The sequence below is a fragment of the Neolamprologus brichardi genome, chromosome 2, assembly GCF_056152115.1.
Source record: "Neolamprologus brichardi isolate AB-2024 chromosome 2, ASM5615211v1, whole genome shotgun sequence".
NCBI lineage: Eukaryota > Metazoa > Chordata > Actinopteri > Cichliformes > Cichlidae > Neolamprologus > Neolamprologus brichardi.
This window is the reverse complement of record NC_142105.1, coordinates 19,746,987-19,767,819: the sequence shown is the minus strand read 5'-3', so window position 1 is coordinate 19,767,819 and position 20,833 is coordinate 19,746,987. Positions and strand designations below refer to the sequence as shown.

Sequence of the window (20,833 nt, the reverse complement as noted above, 5' to 3'; positions counted from 1 at the left end):
GAAATACTTGTTTTGACATTGTAATATTCCTCACAGGACATTTTTTTTTATTGAATAGCTGCCAAAGAAAGGAGGAAAAAAGAAACCTTTAACAGGGTGTCTTCAAGTTTAATTGGCAGGAAGCCTTTGACCAGACCCTGCTGACATTGGATTTCACGCTACAAAAGTAATTGCCCGGAACTCAGTTAGTTACAGTGTTCAAAGTGCAAAATTTAAATTCCCTCTCACTTTTTTGATCACTGTGTTCAAGTCTTAATAATAATGCAACACAATACAACACAATAGCATGACAGTATCAAAGGTTTTATGTAATTAATGAACTGTGGACTATATGTGCAGAAACAAGTCACATCTTGCCTGCACAGCTGCTTGCCCACACTGTTGGATTTCATCTGACACAAAGGACAGTATGCAGCTTGCAGGAAGCGTAAGGGCGAATAAAGTCAGTTGTGCAAATGTTTGGCTCAGGCTTTGAGGAGAAAAGGACAATTTCTTATAAGCAGTAGGACATGTACATGACGCCGCACGGAGGTATTTCTTCCTGTGCAACACGCTGTCTATTTGAGCCTCTCAGTGAATCAGTTCCAAGGCTTTTGTCCACTTTTCATCAAGCAACAATAACAACAACAATAACAACGGGCAGTTGTTTGTCCCCATGACTCATTCAGCTGAGGTCAGATTTGCCTGGGTTTAATTTTGGACCTTTGTTGCACTCCTTGTTATTGTTCCCTCTTATTTTCTGTTGGGTCAGAGCTTTTTTTTGATGCCGTACTGTGGTCCATTGAAAGGCCATGAAGTTTACAGAAAAGATGATCCTGTATATACTTCTAAAAAAAATGAAAGAGGACCACTCTTTGATCAGAGTAGCTTTAAGTTGATTAGGCTTCTGGGATATTGATCTGGTCAGTTTAGTAGCAGAGGGGGTTGTTAATCAATTTCAGCTGCTGTGGTTGATGAAATTAACGACAGGTGCACTAGAGGAGCAACAAGGAGACAACCCCCAAAACAGGAATGGTTTTATACATTTTTCCTATGTCAGACGGGTTTTTCTCTAGTTTTGCATTTGAATAGTGTCTGTGTCACCACTGGTAGCATGAGGTGATACCTGGACACTACAGATGTTGCGCAGGTAGTCCAACTCCACCAGGATGGCACAAAGGTTTGCTGTGTCTCCCTTCAGGGCCGTAGAAGGTCCTTTACCCACTGGTTTTCCCAAGTAGGAACAAGATGAGCACCCCCAGAGCTACAAACTCACCTCCAGTGAGCGAGTCTGGCTAAACAATCAGAAAAAGACTTCATGAGGGTGGAATGAGGGACCAACGCCCTCTAGTGGGCCCTATGCTTACTGGTTGGCACTGTGGAGCTCGATTGAAATTTGCCATAGAATACCAGAATTGGTAGATCCACCACTGGTGCTCTGTGCTGCCCCCAGGTTCACCCTGAGTGTGTGTGACAGACATGAAAGGGTCTGGAGAAGCAGTGGAGACATTATGCTGCCTATAACATAGTTTAGCATGATGGTGGGGGGTCAGTGATGGTCTGGGGAGGCATATCCATGCAGAGACACACAGACTTCTGCAGGCTAGTCAATGATGCCATTAGCTATCAGGAAGAACTCCTTTGACTTATTGTCAGATTCTACACTGGTTCAGTGGGTTCTGGCTTCTTCCTGGTGCACAATGATGGCCGGTCTCATGTGGTGAGAGTATGCAGGCCATTCCTGGAGGATGAAGGAATTGACTACCCCCATGCTCGCGTGACCTAAATCTAATAGAACACCTCTGTTTCAGTCCATCTGAAGCTGCCAGGAGCTTGGTGATGCCCTGGTCCAGATCTTGGAGGAGATCCCCCCTGACACGATCCATCATCTCAATAAGAGCATGTCTCTGTGTTGTCAGGCTTGAATTACAAGCACCTGGCACCCATGCAAACTACTGAGTACCATTTTGAGTTGCTGCAATGAAATTTCATCAAAATGAACTATTTATTAAATAGCACAACAACAGTCGCCTCGAAGCCTCGCCACATCATTTTTTCACTTCGCTTTTTGGGCTGTCTTTGAATTGAGCCCTCTGTAGGTTGATGATTTTCATTCCCATCAAACAATGTGACATCCATCCATTCCTACCACATTACCCAGTTCATATCAGTTTTTCCCCCATTGAGCTCTGATGTGTTTTTCAAAGTGTTCCTTTAATTGTTTTAAGCAGTCTGTTTGACATCAGGTGAAATCAAAAGCAAAGATACATACAGGCATAAAATTACAGCTGACGAGTCATTTTCACATCATTGTTTTTGTAACCAAAGTGTCTCAACTCAAAAATATCATACATTGACGCAGCTGTTGGAAAGATTTCCACATGCAAGGATTATGCTGTTCTCCTCCTTATGCAGCCTGCGCATACATTTAAACATAAGGCTTCTTATCGCTGCCTGACATGTGGATACAATTCTGCTGACAAATATATATATATGTGACACTATAAAATGTTAGCAAAAACATCCTTGTGGCTTTATTGGAGGCAGTTGTAGGTTTGCTGTTTTTATACTTTGTATTATACAGGCGTGCCATTGAAAACAGGAAAAACAGGCACTGACATCGGCTCTTCTTTACTTCCTTATCAATGAAAGCCAGTTTAAGTTAGTGTAACTGGTGTGGCCCAGAGCATGTCCTTTCACCTCAGTGAAGGAAGAATTAATACATTTCATACTGGAGTTGTTGCTAAAGGGTTTTTTTTTTTAAATGGCCTGTGCAAAGTTATTGTAAATTATTGTTAAGTCATTAAAATAAGTATATTTTTTATTTGCTGTCATAAATGTTTATTACAAACAGAAGAGTAAACTTTCATTTAATTAATGTTGCAAATCACTGCAGATCCATGACGGAAACTTCCCTCGATGAAGAAAAAAAGAAAAACAACAAAAAAAAACCAAAACAAACATTGCAGGATTCATTTTACCAATCATTGTATCATTGATTAGTTTATGTTTAGAAGATGTGGATTGTTAGTGAGGTTTGTTATTGTACTGAACACAGACGTGCAAGTTGTCTGAGAGGACAAGCCAGACGCTCCTGTCCATCCACTCATTGGATAGCTCAGTGGTTGTCTTTTAGGCCAGCACACCCTCTTTACTGAACCCAAATCCCTAAAATATAGACTAATTAACATCTCTGAATGTTAATAGTGTGACTACTACTTATTTATTATAAATTCATTATATTTTCATTATTCAGTTATTTTTATTAGTAATGTTAAAATTGTTTGATATCCTTGGGAAAAAAGCAATTTTATTGCCAAATAACTGATTTAATTTAGCTGGAATATTGTTTGACATATGGAAAGAAATTATTTCAACAGTTAGAAATTTTACATTCAAATTTTAATTACATCCTGTTATTGATCACGAGCAGCAGCATAACCAACCATGCCAAACAAGAAGCATTTAATTGTTCCACATCACCGAAGCAAGGGAAAAAAGTCAGAAGCAACAACAACAAACAAAAAAAGAACCCCAGGATTTAAGCTTAACTTTCAAAGCAAATAAGCTAAATTGCTTTAAAGTTGGCGTGAGCCCTGTGCCTGGTGGTTCTTTGCCAGCTTTTTTCTTCTTTTTTTTTCACTGCGGGTTGCAGAGAAGTTAGTTTTATCCATAGTGTGCCTGAGGCCATCGAGTCCAAGCGATTGCTGTACTTGGACTGCATGTAGAGGAGCTGGCCGAATCTCTGCTCAACAAGATATGTTGTTTGGACAGCAAGAAGAAACAGGCCAGTCGTCTTCCAAAGAGCTGCATAACACAGGGCATGCTGACCTTATAGTTCCTTTTATTCACACATTCAAAGGATTTTAGCAAGAACTTTCAGACTGAGCAGCAGTGCAAGTTTGCCGGGCTGAACTGGAACTAAGGCAGGCTGCTGACCGAGCTTGTCAGGGGTCTTAGTTTTGGTTTTAGACCAGTGCTATCAGTTTTGTTTTGGGTTTTTTTGTATTTGTAAATCAGGATCCTGCATCACAGGATGGTGGGAGGAAGCAAGTGAAAACCCACACAGTCACAGGAAGAAGCCAAAAGCGAGCCACGAGTGCGAGCCACTCCACCGCCGTGCTGCCCCATCGTGGGTTTCTTCATTCTTATAAGCAGTTCAACCGGGTTTTATATGAGGAAAGTACTTTGGTGCTGTTATTGTACTGAACACAGACGTGCGAGTTGTCTGAGAGGATAAGCCAGACGCTCCTGTGACCACAGCTGCTAGTGTTATTAGAAGTTGATTCGTGGGGCTGTAGGCAACCTCCCTGTGTGAGGCTGCAAGAGGAATGCCCAAATTGACCAGAAGAAAAGTTTCACTGATTAAAAAAAAAAAGAAAGAAAAAAGGGAAACTTCAAAACAGAGACAAATTCCAAGAGCTTTCTAAATGATTGTAAGCTCTATTGAAGAAGGCAAAGGGAGGTCCAGCTTTTGGAAGTCAAACATAAAAAAGCCAAATTGGTGTTTAGTTAACTCTGTGAGGTCGACTTTACTCTAGCCCTATTTTTTATTTTGGGAGGATGGGGCATGTTCGGTTGCTCTTCTGAGTTTCCTATTCTTCTCTTTTTAAAAAAATAATAATAATAGGCATAGCATTAGAGCACAGCATTAGAACACAGCATTAGAGCACAGCATTAGAGCTAGGGTCGATTAGACCTCAGATAACAGCAAAAAGGGATTCTTGTCCCTCATAAACACGAAGCAATAATTATAAGTATAATCAAAGGTTTATTAACCACATTCCAAGAGCTTTCTAAATGATTATAACGTTAAATGTAACATTTTACATTATGCTTTTGTTACAAAATTACAAGTAATTAAGTCCATAATGTAACTATACGAATGTATTTACATGAAATTAAATGGTACTGGTTACATGGTTACATACATGTAATCAGATTACTTAAAATCAACATTTTGAGCATGATTTATTTATTTTTTTGAGTGCAGGGTTGTAAAATTAAAAAGTGCTGGGAGACTCGCTGTAATGCTGCGAGAACGTCCTTTGAACACATCAAACTAATTCCGAGCTTTTTGATACGGCGCGCGAGTTCAGTGTTCAGAAGAAAAAAACGCCACCGGAAAACACAGCCCCCTTCTCACACGTTTAAGATGTACTCGCACTAGGTATGGCTGCTGTAGCATGATTGTTGTGCGTGTATGTCCCCAAAAACCCCTCTTTATTTTCGATCACACATACTTTCAAATCGTGCTCCTTTAACTGACATTTTAGTCATTCTGTGACTCAATTAGGGAAGGGGTGACACGTTGTCCTCGCACTAGCTTGTTAATTACCTAAGAAAATGTTCACAAAGACATCTGTTGTTGAGAAAGCGTTAGAAATCCATGCGCAGCGTGCACAAGTCCAAATGAGCTGCACCCAGGTCCAATTCTTCAAGCGAGCCGGGGAACAGTTTGCTTAATCGCTAATCAGACAAACTGGACTTGGGGGACAAAGGAGCCTGTGCGACGCCTCCTGTAGCTGTGTTTTAGAATCAGCCTGCTTTGCTGCGCCTGGCAGAGGGTCGAATCTGTGCTTATCAAAGGCATTTTAGAGCGAGACGTGCTGCCTGGTGTCAGAGAGCTGCGTTTCAGTCGCAGGTCGCGGCTCCTCCGACAGGATGAGAGCCCAAAACACACGTTTAAAAGCACCCAAGAAACACGGGGCCATTTGAAGTGGTCAGGTGTGTAATCTTAATCCAACTGAATATTTATGGAAAGAACTGAGACGCACTGTTGGGATAAAAGCAGCCATAAACCTGAAGGAAGTGCAGTTGTTTTTAGTGAAGTTTTAGTGAATTCAGAGAAGGGCATTTGTTCTACAAACAATAAAAATCATGTCGGGTGAAAGGAAAATATCAGTTTTATTTTTAAGCAAACAAGGTCTCTGATTAGGATGTAAGAGTCATGTAAGTTCAGTTTTACATCATCAGTGTTTTTACGCCTTGTTATTGTTTCTGTGGACAGATCAGCACTAAAAGGAGGAATTGCTTATCTCGATGCAGTGTTACGTCTCCGCGAATTTAGTCTGCAGTCTGTTCATTACAAGGATAATGTGTAGCTCGTTACAAAAGAGAATTATCTCTGGATACAGTGGTGCCACTTTCCTTTTAAACAGGATTTCTGTCCTTATAAAAAAGGGTTTATAGTAGCTCAGGAGGAATTTGTACTGTTTTTCTCAACAGTCTAACTAAACCCACTGGTTGTTTGTTCTTACGCTCTGAAAGGACCCATGTAAATGCTTTTGAAACAAGAGTAAGGAGTGGTTCCATCTGTTCAGCTTTCACTTCATTTTAGGTAAGCTGTGGCATCTTTACTGCTAGCTTACAGCAGGGAAAACATCATGATTTGGGTTAAAATCAACTTTCTACAATGATAAATGCATATGTGAAAGCTCCACTCTGGCCCCAAATGTAAAGAAAAAAAGAAAACATACTGTGCAACATGTTGACATTTTGAATTCATAATCATATTAAGAATGTCCCTAACATACACAATGCTAAAAATAAGATTATCACTCAGGACTACTCTTCAGCTGCAGTGGCTGTGGCCATCTGTACTATGTAAATTAGAAGGTATTAATCTTGTTGCTTCGGCACAGTCGCAAATTTACTCCAGGAGTCTCACAGTAATGCTATTCACTGGGATGACCTAATTGCCTCTAAATACCTATACTTCAAGTGACGGTGTTGTCTAGGCAGGAGTATCGAGGTGTAGTATAATTTTGCAAAACTAGGCTAGTGTCTCAGTCAGTGTCACTTTGAACTGCAGTGTAATAAATACAACACCGGGCAAGCAAGAAACAAAAGAAAGTAGCATGTACAGTTTCACTGTATAACCTGTTTCAACTAACTTTGTCCACCTTGTCTCACTAGCACCAGCCCTGCCCACAAGTACTATCTGGCCATGGACCCGAGGGGGGAAGTTCTGTATGTGTCTGACACCAGCAGTCGCAGAGTTTACAGGGTGAGGAACCTCGGGCAGCCAAAAGATCCATCTCGCAATCTGGAGGTAGTTGCTGGGACGGGGGAGCAGTGTCTACCTTTTGACCAGAGCCACTGTGGAGAGGGCAGGAAGGCCACGGAAGCTGCACTCAATAACCCTCGAGGTAGGACAACCTTCAGCCCTCCAGGTGAATATTTACAGATCTGTTGGTCAGTACACACGGATCAGTTTGGCAATATGTGGTGCATTTAGCTGGAGTTGTTACCTTTGGTTAGAAAAACAGCCGTAAATATCAGGATTTTAATATTGGTGCGGCTTGTTACGCACCCACATTTTATGCAGACTGATTGTGCTTTAGCACATCTCACCGTTCAGTTTCATTCCAGTGTGTTAACTATCAGGATTGAGATCATTATAGGACACAAAGCTTCTATGACAATCTCAAAACGCCACACTGATAACATTGGAACAGTGATACTCTGTGTGCTTTAAACATCTTTGGTTCAATATCCATGTGAGAGAGTGATAGCATCTTTTTAAAATCATAATATTGATAAAAAGGCCTTAGACACTTTATCATGCTTTCATTACTATACTGATAAATCCATTTCAGTCGGATGCTTTTTCACAATATATTGAGTTATTGATTATTTAGATATTATATATTAAGTATGAGTGATGCTGCAGAGCTAAAAAAAGACTATAAAAGCATGTATGCTTAAGAAGAGAGCATGGTGAGCTCTTGTTATGGAAAGTAAGTGACTCTCAAATCATTGTACCAGCAGGAAGCTGCAGCCACAGTGAAGTGCATGCAAACGGGGCTGATTAACTCGCTGAAAACAGCCACAGAAAGTTGAAAATTCAGTGTAACAATGATCCCAATGTTGTGCACCGCTGCCTCGGAAAAAGGTCATAAAGACCCGGTTCATGCCATGTTATTATGGTTTCTTTCTGCCTTTCCTCATCACTGTAGAGCTGGCCAGGACAGTAAAGGCTAATTACAAGCTACGAGCACGGCTGGAGTAAAGACAGTGCGGCTATGGGAAGATAACCTGTGCACACATGTAGCAGTGAGCAAGGAAAGAGAGATAGCCCTTTACAAATCTTTACAAATGAATGCAAGCTGCACAGCCAGTGTTAAACATATTCAGTATTATGGACATGGCCATTTGGTTATTGTTTGCTTTATAAATTATTTTTCCCTGCATTTTGTGAACAGGATACATTTTTGGATTTAAGGTCCACAGTGAGCTCATGTTCTGTTTGTCAGACGAAGGATAATTATAGTGCAAAGTGATTAACGTGACTCTTTAAATTATCCCGCGGACTTCAGAACACGTTTCAGTCGGATGTATACTTATTATAATGAAGCGAAAATTAGCCATGCACCTATTGCAGGAATGACTCATGTTATGTTTTGACCAAAGTGACATTTAAAGCTTTGTTTCTCATATGATTTGTTGAATTAGCACGTGCACCACATGCCCTCAAATATTTAGATAATCCCATGGCATTAAAATTATGTTTAATTGTTTCAAAGCTCCAACTGTTCACTGCCACAAAACACCCCATCACAGTCTCACCAGCAGCCCAGCTACACGGATAGATTGATGGATTCACGCTGGTTGTGCTTTTTCGCCACCCTGCCGTCATTATTTTTTATTTTTTTGATGTAAATTGATTTAACCAGGCACCACTATTATATAATACAATCGTTATATAGCTCCTGCCATTCATTTGTACGGTGCTAAAACTTGAAAGTTGCCTTTTAAAGTCTTTACCTAATTTACCCTAAAAAATAACAGTAATACTGTTATTTTGCTGGATTAAAAGCAGACTGTCTGCCAGGGTACAGCTAGACCTTTTCCACAGCAGACACTTTGCCATGGCACAGTAGGACCAGCACAGGTGTGACTAATAAACTAATAATCATGGCTGGAGTCCATTGAGATGCTCTAGTTTCAGGCTCTGGTATTATGTATTCTGACTCACTGTCAGGGCTTACACTTCAATGGAATAAGGCCATTGTTAATGCTGTTCATTGCACCTGTGCTTTTCTTGCTTTAACAACTCCAAATGTCTCTGTGGAAAAAAGTAGAAAAAGGTCTGTTTTTGGCTCTGTGGTTCAAAACACCCCACAATGTAATGACTGGAAATGGAAAAGGGGGAAAAAAATCTATTTTTCGTTCCACAGACTTGTCCACAAAGCCTAATTTAGAAGAATTACCAGAAAATATGTCATGAGGATGTGACTTAGAGCTTGCTTTCCATCATTTTTTTTGTGCTGACTGCTCACGGTAACACAGTGCACCCTCGAAGCTGCAGTCGGCACACAAACACATGTACTTACTTAGGTTTCAGGTCGGGTTGCGTTCATGGACATTTAGTTTGTGTAAGCACCTATTTTTCACCTTTTCTTTTTAAAAAGAAACCATTAAGTTGATAAATTAAGCATAGCCTACGTAAACTTAAACGTAAACCCAAATTACTACCACACCTGCAAACAAGTTGAAAAAAAAAATCAGGTGTAGGGATACAAAAATGTGTGTGTGTTCAGCAAAAATCTTGTGTAAAAATCTTGAGCCACCCCTCGTTTCTTTATATTTTGCTTGTGATGAGCCAGAGATAGCAAACTTACAGGGTGACTCAAGACTTTTGCACAGTACTGTAAACTTGTATATATTTAGTTTGAGTGCAAATGTGTGGCAGTATTATGATAAATCAATCAAACATCGATAAGTTTGAATCATGAATTCATTAGAAAGTAAAAAAATAAAAGTTTCCAACCTTGAAACGCCAAGTTTATCGTATTTGATACATGAGTTTTTAAGACCTCTACATCATCAGGGGATTTTTATTTTTCATAAACAACCTCATGTTTACAATCAGAAACACGCTGTGCTCATACATGCAAATTTACATTATCAGAAAGTTGTATAAACACCTTTTACAAGGTTAGATTATAAACTATAATAACAGAAAGTTACAGAATTGTAACAAATTTTAGCATTCAATAGATTGTTTATGTGCATTAAATAATAAATAATAATAATAAATAAAATAATATTTCACACAATATGTGTTTCAGATGGTCTCCTTTTGAATATACTTCAGATATTCTCTGCAGAAAATTCTACGCATTATAAACTGAAAGCCTAAATTTACCTATCTCCAAATTGTCCTGGTCTAGTCCCTAAAATATTCAGTTTCAAATCCTTCTCTTTATGCACACTGTGGCTGTGGTAACAGTCATAAATTCCTGTGACGCAGCAGCGCTGTACTCTTCTGTAGATTGATTAAATCGCCACGTTATTTTGCTCATTTCTGGCTACAAGAGAAATATTTTTATCTTGTTCCTAAGGCAAGGGAAGTTTGATCTTTGTTAAAATGACAATAATAGTTCAACTAATAGGGTAAGCATGGCTTCCCCTGGCTTACAGGGGGAGAAAGCACTTGTAGGCATAAACTTAAACCAGAATATGCCTGTCATATTAAGCGTTTCTAATGCACAGAAGTCTGCAGATTTAGTTCTTGATTCCCTCCTAGCTTTAGCCGGGTTCAAGCAATTTAAATTAATGCACATACATTTCAGACATTAAGCCCGGGGTGTTGATTTGAATTGGTTAATCGTTCTGCCCTCACTTATTAGCTGACAGGAGTGGATTCCAGCTTTTCCTGCTATTGTCTGCCATTGCACTACTACATTTTAATTTCTTTTGTTCTGTCCTGGCTGTGAGCTGTAGCAAATTTAACTGGTCTTGTCTGACTTTTGTCATCAACCCACAGGATACCTGGGGTTAGGGATTTTTTTTCCTTTTCTTTTGGTCCCTTACACTCATAGCAGTTTGGACAATAGTGGTGAGAGAAACAGTCTTCGTCTATAAAGCGGTGCTGAATGTGTTTATTGTATATAGTCCTGCGAAATGTGTTCCAAAAGAAGAACGACAACAGATGGTGTGACCTCCGCAGGCTGATATAACCTCAATATCATAGCGACAGAAGCCTAAATCTGCAGAGAAACTGCAGCAAGTTCTCAGAGATTCTCACGACAGCTTATCTGTGTGTGTAAGAATCTGTGCTGTTTTAAAAACACAGAGAAGCAAACACAGACTACTGATTTCATTTATTTTTCTGTTAATGTTCATCTGCGTCTTCACATTGCAGAGATCCATATTTTTGCAAGCGTATGTTGACAATTCATCTCAATTTAGCCGTCCTTCACACCCACACGTTATATCGTTTATTCTGTGATGTACTGTGCACCGTGACTGTATGCACAGACAAAGGGTGATGCAAATATAACTGCACAAGTACAGCTCCAGGTTGCCTACTGACTAATGCTACAGTTTGCAGTAAAGCACGAGCACTCATATGCAGAAAAAGCTGCAGTTCACTTTATTTGGTCAGTGACTCTGAACTCACCGCGGATTAAAATCAAATGTCATATGCTACATCAGTTGTCCTCCAGGATGTCACACTACAAAGGTTAAAATGGCAGATTTTTTGTTCCTGCCTTCCAGCGTTCGGTCTCCAGGTGTCACGGGAGATTTTTTAGCCACAGGCCTGTCACTCAGGCTACACCCACAGTCCTGCAAGGCCTGTTCTGTCAGTCATACTCAGCGTGCGCCTGCGATGCCGTCCGACGTCGGAGGCAGACAGCCGGTCGATACAGAGCGCAATAAATAAACGTAGCGTGCCTCCGTTCTTTAAATGTCACTAAACACAGGGAGGCTCCAGGTTTGATGGGGGATGTTTGATTTTAATTTCCTCCATCTTCTCGAGTTCATTCAGATATATAAAAGGGACAAGAGGAGGAAAAAAGAGAAACAAGAAGATGATAAGCGAAAAAGATCGCGGTTGACTCGTACTACCATTTGACACATGATCTGTGGCCTATTGTTTTGTGTATACGCGCTACTTACACCTTAGAACATGCCGTATCTCTGCCTTCGTGCAGTAATAGAATATTCTGTCCCAAGACTCCTCTTGTTCACTCAGGGTGCGGTAATTTATACTGACTCATTGGAGTTCACAGAGTCTCTTCTGTGGCTATTGTGCTCCTACTAACCAGCTCTTATAAAGGATCTAGAGATTTCTGCCTGGAGCCCCTTGGTTCGCTGTCATCTATCTGCCACAGCCCACACTCCCCCCCTCCCATCACCCTCTCTCCAATGGTAATGAGTGGTAGACTTCACAGAGAAATAGCTGTCCCCTTCTTTTTTGAAGTTGTGTCTCTGTGATTCTCCAGCATTGATCTCGCCTCTCGTCCTCTGGTGAGCTCCTCGCTCCAAATTAGCACCTTCTTCTTTTTTCCTTACTTCTTCCATCTGTTTTTCTCCCCCCTCCACCAATCGCGTCGATGAATCACCCCCGTGCCCCGGTGTTCAAATAGCAGCGGTAGGCCTGCTGCGACGCATAATATTGTTGCAGCACGGCAAAACAGTTGTTAAACAGTAATCCATAATTTTAATTTAGCTGACAGCGTTGCGATGTTGCAGAGCGTTCTCGCTTATAGTCCCCCCCTCACTCCGCCCCACAATAACCTAAACTACAGGGATTATCGTGTGTCCTTCAAACATTCACTTATGAATACAAGATCTGGGGCATTGTTTGGAGCTGGCTGCACATTTGCTTCTGCAGTCAATTAGCTTGGTAAATAAAAGGCCTTGCTCCATTTAGGATGGATCCCATGTCTGACATGAAAGAGGCGTCAATCCCTCAGGAACAGGAACAGCCTTGGCTCACATTTTAGACTAATTCCGTTCAGAGCGTAAAGGGATCCCTTTTTTTGTTTGTTTGTTTTTTTAAGCAATCGTCCAATAAAAGACACACATATGTAAAAATAGCAGAGTGCTCTGTTTCTTTCATGTGTTGGTTTGGACAGAGGACTTCAGAGGGAGCCCGGTGATTGAAGGTTTAGTTGTTGGCGGCTGCAGTGTGCAGGTCTTATCTTTAATTTGTTGACTAGTCCCAGGCAGCAGAGCTGACATCCACAGAGAGAGGTGTGCGCGTCTATGCGCGTGCACGTGGTGGTGGGAGCACTTGCATTGTCAGTCTCTCTTTCTGACCCACAGGGGGCAGACTAATGCCCTTATCAGAAGCTGACATGCTGCCACCACATTTCTCCCTTTGCCCTGTCGGCCCGCTCTCTCTCCCCTCCCCTTTTTTCTTTTCTCTTCTCCACTGCTTTCATTCAGTCCCTTTCTTTGCAACTCTCTCTGTCTCTCTCTCCCCCTCACACTGACAGACACATTTGTCCCCCATCTCACTCGGCAACACAGCTGCGAGGCACGCCATCGGTGATGAGATAGCGGGGCCTGGTTGCCGAATGAAGCTGTGGGGTTTAAACTGGTTGCGGTTATTTGCATGTTGAACAGCCTGGGTGTGTTAAAAAAAAAAAAGCGTCAGAGCCAGGGGTGAATACGCTTCACGTGGCACAAAGCTGCTCAGAGACCACGACAGCCAGGCTTTCGTGCTGTACAGTAGCTGTCTTGGCTGGTGGTTGACATATAAGCAGCTTAGGTGAATGAATATCTTCACACACTGGGTGCTGGTCTCATTAACAGAAATAGCTGGAAACGCAGCAGCGCGCGCAGGATCACTTCCCAGTTTGTTTCAGCAGCAGTGAATCAAACGGTGCTTTGCTGTCAGCCAGGCCGCACTCAAACCATTAACTCAGCAAACACTGGTCCCCTGCCTCTGCTCAGGCAGTGATGCCTTATGAGTGGTACTGTCCTTTAACTGCACCGCTCTAATCGCTGCGGCCCGCGTTCCACTTTTCTTAAATCTGCTACTTCCCAAAACTGTGTGTCCTTAGCGAAAGGCAGTGAGGGAAGTTCTGAGGTCTCCTACGGCTGCGAGGCTGGTCTGTGCCAGCTGCTCTGCGTTATAGCACCAGAATGAAAATGCCATTGTTATTCTACCAAGTAAATACAGGCCCAGTAAATGGTAAATGGCCTGTATTTGTATAGCGCTTTTACTAGTCCCCCCTAGGGACCCCAAAGCGCTTTACACACCCAGTCATCCACCCATTCACACACTGGTGGAGGCAAGCTACAGTTGTAGCCACAGCTGCCCTGGGGCAGACTGACAGAAGCGAGGCTACCATATCGCGCCATCGGCCCTTCTGGCCAACACCAGTAGGGGAAGTGTCTTGCCCAAGGACACAACGACTGAGACTGTCCGAGCCAGGGCTCGAACCGGCAACCTTCCGATTACAAGGCGAACTCCCAACTCTTGAGCCACGATTGCCCCCCTCGGCAGTACTGCCGATACCAACGCTGAAACTAATAACATGTCACGGTAACAGTGTGTTGTGATTTATGAGATGAATAATAATCAATTAGCAAATTCTAAACACATTTTAATGACCATTAAAATACTGTAATTGTTACTTTCCTTATTAATTAGTTAATGCAACAAAAACACAACTTTCAGCTTTTCATGTATTATGAAACTGCTTTTTTGTCCGTCTCTAAAGCACTTTGGGTCGACTTCTGTTGTTCTAACAAGCTATAAACAAAACAGACCTCACAATCAACACAAAAAGGTTCTGACATTTTTCATAGTTCATGTTTAGGGATATTGTTTCTTTTCTAACAAAATAACTTATTTAACATGGCTATAGACGGGCTCAGATTATATTCAATTAAAATAATACATTCTGTTATTTGAATGTCTGAATATAGTCTATAGGTACTCAAGTCTGCTAAAGTAACAGCTATGATGACCAACAGCACTTAATGATAAAGAGACGGCACACCAGAGTAGGGAGGAGGGGTGGAGTAAAGTGTAGCTGCACGAGATGAGCAGTGTTTGTGGAGACACGTCTCCTGTTCTGCTGAACTTAGAGGATGAAAACAAACTAAAGTATTGATCCGGTTATGCTAATGTCCATCCAAACACCAATACCAGCACTGCATTGATACTATACATTAGATTGATCCACTGCTACTGCTACAGAAGTAGATAGATTGAAATATTATTATTGTTGGTATTGGTATCGGATCAATGCTAGCATGATAGGAACTACTTTAGTATGTTTCCAACCTCAAAGTTCAGCATGTAGGACACTGAATCGTGTTAAATAAATAATTTTTGTGGGAAAGAAAAAAATATACCTCAAACATGCACTGTGAAAAATGTCTGAACCTTTTTCTGCTGGCTGTCACGTCTGTTTTATTTATAGCCTACAGCACATTTAAACAACAGAAGCCGACCCAAGTGCTTCAGAGACAGGCGCATTTACCTTCCAGGTCTCCAAAAAAGCCCAGTTTCAAATACACAAAAAGTTTGTGTTAACTAATTATTGTGAGAAGCAAAATTCACAGCGATTTCATAAAAATGTGTTCAGAATTTTCAAATTAATGATGATTCACCTGGTATTGTGCTGGTGTTGGTATGGACCTGCGTTTACTTGGTGTAATTACTGGGTACTGGACTGATACCAAAATTTGCCGTATCACACAGCACTAAAGTGAAGTCCTACGGCTGGGCAGCTGATCTGTGCCAGCTGCTCCGTGTTATGACACCGGAATGAAAATGCCATTGTTATTCTACCTCTGGCTCCCATAGCATTTAGTGCAGAGAGACAGTTGCACCTCGCAAAACAGGAGAGCGGATTAAATTGATAGAGAAACAGAGGGAGCTCAGGACCGAGGGAGGAGGAGAGTTAAAGATAAAGCGAGCGCAGCCGAGAATGAAAAATAATATGACATTAATAGAGAAAAATAGAAAATGGAGAGAACCAGAGAATGCATGAAATGGATGAGGAGAGAAATAGAGCGAGAGTGGACTGAGTGTTTCGCATCCAAATCCTGCAGCATGCAGCAGTCCCACTCCTCATCTGCATATTAAACTGGCCCTGTGGCTGCTTTCCCACTCAGTGGGTCAACTATCATTGTTTTTGTTGGTTTAAACAGAGCGCTGTTTCACAAAAACAAGGGCATATGATAAGTCACACTGCGTTTTTTGAACTCAAAGATTCGGTTCGTGTGTGAGCACGTGCACGTGCGCGCACAGCCTGCCCCCGTGTTTCCTTTCGCATTGACCGAGCTTTTGTCTTTGCCCCTGGACATTCCTGCATTAATGATACACACATGAATTAATCACACAGCAAGGCAAACAGCAGCATACTCTATGATAATGCAAAATAGAGGAGACGCCATTGGGCCATGCTAGTTCTACCGCAGCTCGTTTTCACACTGCAGCATCCATGATAATTAGGAGAGCGGCGGCGGTTTTGTCGAGGCAGAAATCCATCGTTGAGCAGCCACAGTATGAAACTGTGCCAGAGACTCATTTTCTCTCAGAAATAATGCTAAGAATATAGCTGCCAGTGGCAAATCTGGAGGGCCAAGCAAAAGAGCGTGAGGCAAGGCACATCGCAACACAGGTACATCAGGACTTTTTCAGCAGGTGAGCCAAGTTTGACATAGCTGGGGAAAGAATTGCAGACACATGGCCTGTGTCATGTCTGCATTTTTACTGCTGACTTTGTCACTGTATGAAACAGTGACAGGCCCTGCTCGACTGCATCGCATTAAAAGATAACTCTGAGTAAATAATGCATGCAGCCTCACTTTATGCCGCGTGTTTTTCTGAAAATTTTCAGCTGACCCACTGCCACAAGTCACACTAGGCTCTTTCCAGATGGTCTAATGAAACACTTGACAATTAAAAAACACTAGAGCTCTGATGCTGAATGTTCTTTCAGTCACAGCTAAACAGCTTGGATTTTTATAAACATATACACAGAGAGAGAAAGTCAGTTTTTTAGTTTTCTGTCAGTGCTTTTCAAATAGGCTTTAACTGCTGATCTGGTGATACTGGTGACCAACACGTTGTCATCAGTTTAAGTGGGAATCAGTTTTGCACCAGTTATAAGAGCTGAAGTGCTTTGGACTGCACTGGACTGCTAATAATACACAACTGTTAATAATGTAATCTAGAAACTGTAAAACTGCCACTTTAAGAAACTGTAAGTTCTGTTTGTCTGTGGTCAAGAGTTGCTTGCAGAGCTGGGAGAACGCTGCTGCTCTGCACTGTCAAACAAGTGTCAAACTTTCTGTTTGGGTTTGTCTTTCTGGGACTCAAGTCCCACAGGGGGCAACCTGGCTTTGTGACAAGGTCACGCTACTTTGGCGTTGTCATTATTTATGAGAGGTAAAGAGGTTGCTTATCAGGAATTGTTGACATATGTCATTTAAGCATCTGAGCTATGTTTTCATGCTTTTGCACTGGTGACAGCTGTGGCCAGAACTGCTGCATTTAAGGCCTTGTCTGTCTGCTCTCATGAAAGTGATATTTTTGGTGCGTCTTTAGGGAATTTAAGTGAGTTTTTCGGGATTCTTCTAATATGGTAGAAATATTTACGTGTAAAAAAGCCACCCTGACCTGAGAAAAAGTACATAGTTGACAATAACTGTTAGCTAATCACGACAGGATTTTACACAAATGTCAGATGGCATGAAAGATGAAGTGATGTTCAGATTTCAAAGGTGAAAGGTCAAATTCACTCTGTAGTGTTTGGAGAAAAGACACTCTTCTGGCCCTTCCTCGCCAACATCACTCAGAAACACATAGTGTGATCATATTTCACTTTGTCAGATACTGGACTGATGTTAGTAATCTTAGGGGTTCCCCGCGAAACCTGTACTGTAGATAAAAGCATTTATGTTTTAGAAGCTGCAGAAATCCAGCTTTCGTTGGTTCAACATTGTGTTTTGTTCAGAATTAGCCTTATGTGTAAAACTTACAGGGATGTTAACTCCAGCCTGACTGGCTGGCTGAGGCTTGCAACCAGTCCTAGACTTTCTGGTGAAGAATGCTTTGAGTTTGATTAGACAGCTCCTTTCAGCTCCTTTCAGACAGAATGAGGACTTAGCTGTCAGTCAACAAAAATAAGTTCAACAAAACTCCAAACTGTGAATTTTTCAGTTTATTATATTTGCTAAAGTACATTCGCCGGGACCTCTGCTGGCCTTCTGTACAGTCCTAAAGAGAATGCTTTTCAATAGATTCATGCTACGGCATCCACAATGTCTTATTCTGCATGAGTAATAGCAAGTAATGTGAAATGAGTCAAAGTCATTTACTGAAACAGCTTACTTTGCTGCCTTACAATAAATGCCAATGGATTTTGTATGTAAAGTGACCTTGGGTTTCTTGACAGGTGCTAATTCTGATTTAATATTCTGATTTTTATTATAAACCCTTTGGAAGATTTTTTTAATTTTTCAGTCAGGTACTTTAATTCATAGTGTGCCAAAAACATTTTGGAGCTTCAGAAATCCCTTACAGGGGAGAATATATTCAAAACACCTCATAATCCCAACAAAAATACGCTATTCACTCCTCTGTCGTCACACACATAAGGACTTGAGTGGGATCCCATTCTTAATCTATAGGGTTTAGTATAATGCTGGCCCACCCTTTGCATCTATAACAGCTTCTGCTCTTCTGGGAAGACTTTATGCAAGTTTTAGGAGTATTTATGTGATTTTTTGACCATTTTCCCAGAAGCTCATTTGTCAGGCACTGATGTTGGAAGAGATGCCCTGGCTCGCAGTTGTCACTCTAATTCATCCCAAAGGTGTTGTGTCAGGCTGAGGTCAGGACTCTGTGCAGGCCAGTCAAGTTCTTCTACACCAAACTCACTCATCTATGTTTGTATTGATCTTGCTTTGTGCACTAGTGAGCAGTCATGTTGGAACAGGAAGGGACCATCCCCAAACTGTTCCCACAAAGTTGGGAGCATGATGCTTGGAGCATGATGATGTTGCAGCTGCTCGGCCATGGAAACCCATTCCATGAAGCTCACTGATCTTGAGCTAATCTGAAGGTATCGTGAAGTTTGAAGGGCTATAGTGACTGACTCTGCAGAAAGTTTTTGACTTCTGAGCACTATGAGCTTCAGCATCTGCTGACCACACTCTGTGATTTATGTGGCCTAGATGAGTTGCTGTTGTTCCCAATTACTCCCACTATGTTATAATACCATTAACAGTTGACTGTGGAATATTTAGTAGTGAGAAAATTTCATGCCTGGTGCACAGGTGGTATCCTATCTTGGAAGCATCCTGGAATTCACTCAGCTCCTGAGAGCGACCCGTTTGTTCACAAATGTTTCTAGAAGCGCTCTGCATGACTAGGTGCTGGATTTTATACACCTGTGACCATGGAAGTGGTTGTGATTTGGATGGGTGGGTGAATACTTTTGGCAGTTTGGTGTAAAATCGGTTGGATTTAGTTGTTGATTAACACATAGAATAGAGCATTCCACACAATATATTTAATTTATTGCCATAAATGGTCCCCGACAGTGACACATTACACCTTTAACATTTCTAGCAAACTTTTTGCTGACCCATTGACTCAGGGTTTCAGAGACCTGGTAGTCCTCAGACTCAGATCTAAGAGCCACACCTTTCTATTAAAACATGAGATGGAATTCATCTAATGGTAGTAGAGGGATGGTCAGTTGAACTTTATTTTTTAGCTGAATCAGATAGTTGAATCAGGCTTATATGGGATTACTTGGAAGAACAGGGACTGCATTCAAAAATTATTCGTGCTACGTCCTGATAAGGTCAGGGTCAGCGGAAAACTGATATTCTGAGAGGAACTTGTCTGCTGTCAAGGTATACACAGGACAGAAGAAAGTACGATTATATACTAACAACAAGGCTCTGCCTTTACAATGCCTCCTATTCAAGCAATAAATAGGTGGTACGCTATAGAGACTGACAGCTACCTTGTTTGTAGTCGGAGTGTGTAGAGTAGCTTCGGAGAGATTACTGAAGCTCACTGTGTGTGTAATGAAGCGCAGAGTCAATAAGACATGCAGGCTCAAGGCCAAGGGCTGAGCCTTTGCGCCAAAGGTGCAACATGTGTGCCAGTCAGCAAACTTGTATATGCTCGTTTTTGATTGACAGGCCGCTGGTCGCCGGACCGTCTGTGTTTCCAATTCTGAAGGGACAGGCAGTTAGTTATGGAAGCCTCGTTAAAGGTATGTCAGGCTGACAACGTCAGCGTGATCATGGGAAATGTGACACGCGTGTCCCTTTAACTGGTCGGGATGGCTACTGCTGGCAGCTGGCCTGTCAACCTCCACTGGGAGCTTGGCACACTGACAGGAGGAGTGGAGCTTTGCTACCGCGGAGGAATAAATTGCATTTACTCGAGGTGAAAGCCCAAAATACGAGCGATACACACAGATGAACGCATTTGTCTCGGTCACGGGGGTGGAGGGAGTTCTGATGAGAGGGGAGAGATAGTAAACTCGTGCTTGCTGTTAGCCAGTCAGTTCTTTATACGTACTGGGCAGAAAGATGAAAAAGTGGAGCGATGGTAGCGGACATACTTGCACATAGCAGTTTAGCTGAATCTCCCTGTGTGAGAGTGGGGTCAGCAGCTGTTAAAGGGGTGGAAAAACAGAGCCAGTAATTGTTCACACGTGGGCACTATTATCACCCGCAGCTCTCCAAAAGTCCATTTGTCACATCTCAACCCGAGAATGTGCTCACACAGTTGTTTGGGAAAACGATGAGGCAAAATCTTAGATGGCTGTGATAGAGACTACACTGGTGCTGCCTCTGGCTAGGACACTGGGATGTCTTTGTACGTGGGATACTTTGTTTGGGTGGAAGCTGCATAGATTTGCACTCTATAGTAGTTTTCTGCCGCTCTTCCGTTTCCTTTTTTTCAGATGTCAGAACATTTGTTCCTCCCATCTGATCCCACTTCCTGTTTTTTGTTGCTGTTTTTTCTTTTTTGTTGTTGCCATTTTCATGGCATCGTGCAATATTGCCACGATAGCGTGTTTGGTAAAAGAGCGCCTATTGATAGACCTTCTTGTGTTTTGTT

General features: G+C 41.8%; 1 protein-coding gene across 2 annotated transcripts in view; it reads left to right on the top strand.

Annotated features, from left to right (window-relative positions):
- Nucleotides 1-20,833, top strand: part of tenm1 (teneurin transmembrane protein 1) — a 191,752-nt gene that overhangs the window by 138,012 nt on the left and 32,907 nt on the right. For both annotated transcript variants that reach the window (XM_006781765.3, XM_087848169.1), the window contains exon 22: nucleotides 6,898-7,130. In XM_006781765.3, coding sequence (XP_006781828.2) covers nucleotides 6,898-7,130 — 233 coding nt within the window. The remainder of the gene's footprint in view (nucleotides 1-6,897; nucleotides 7,131-20,833) is intronic.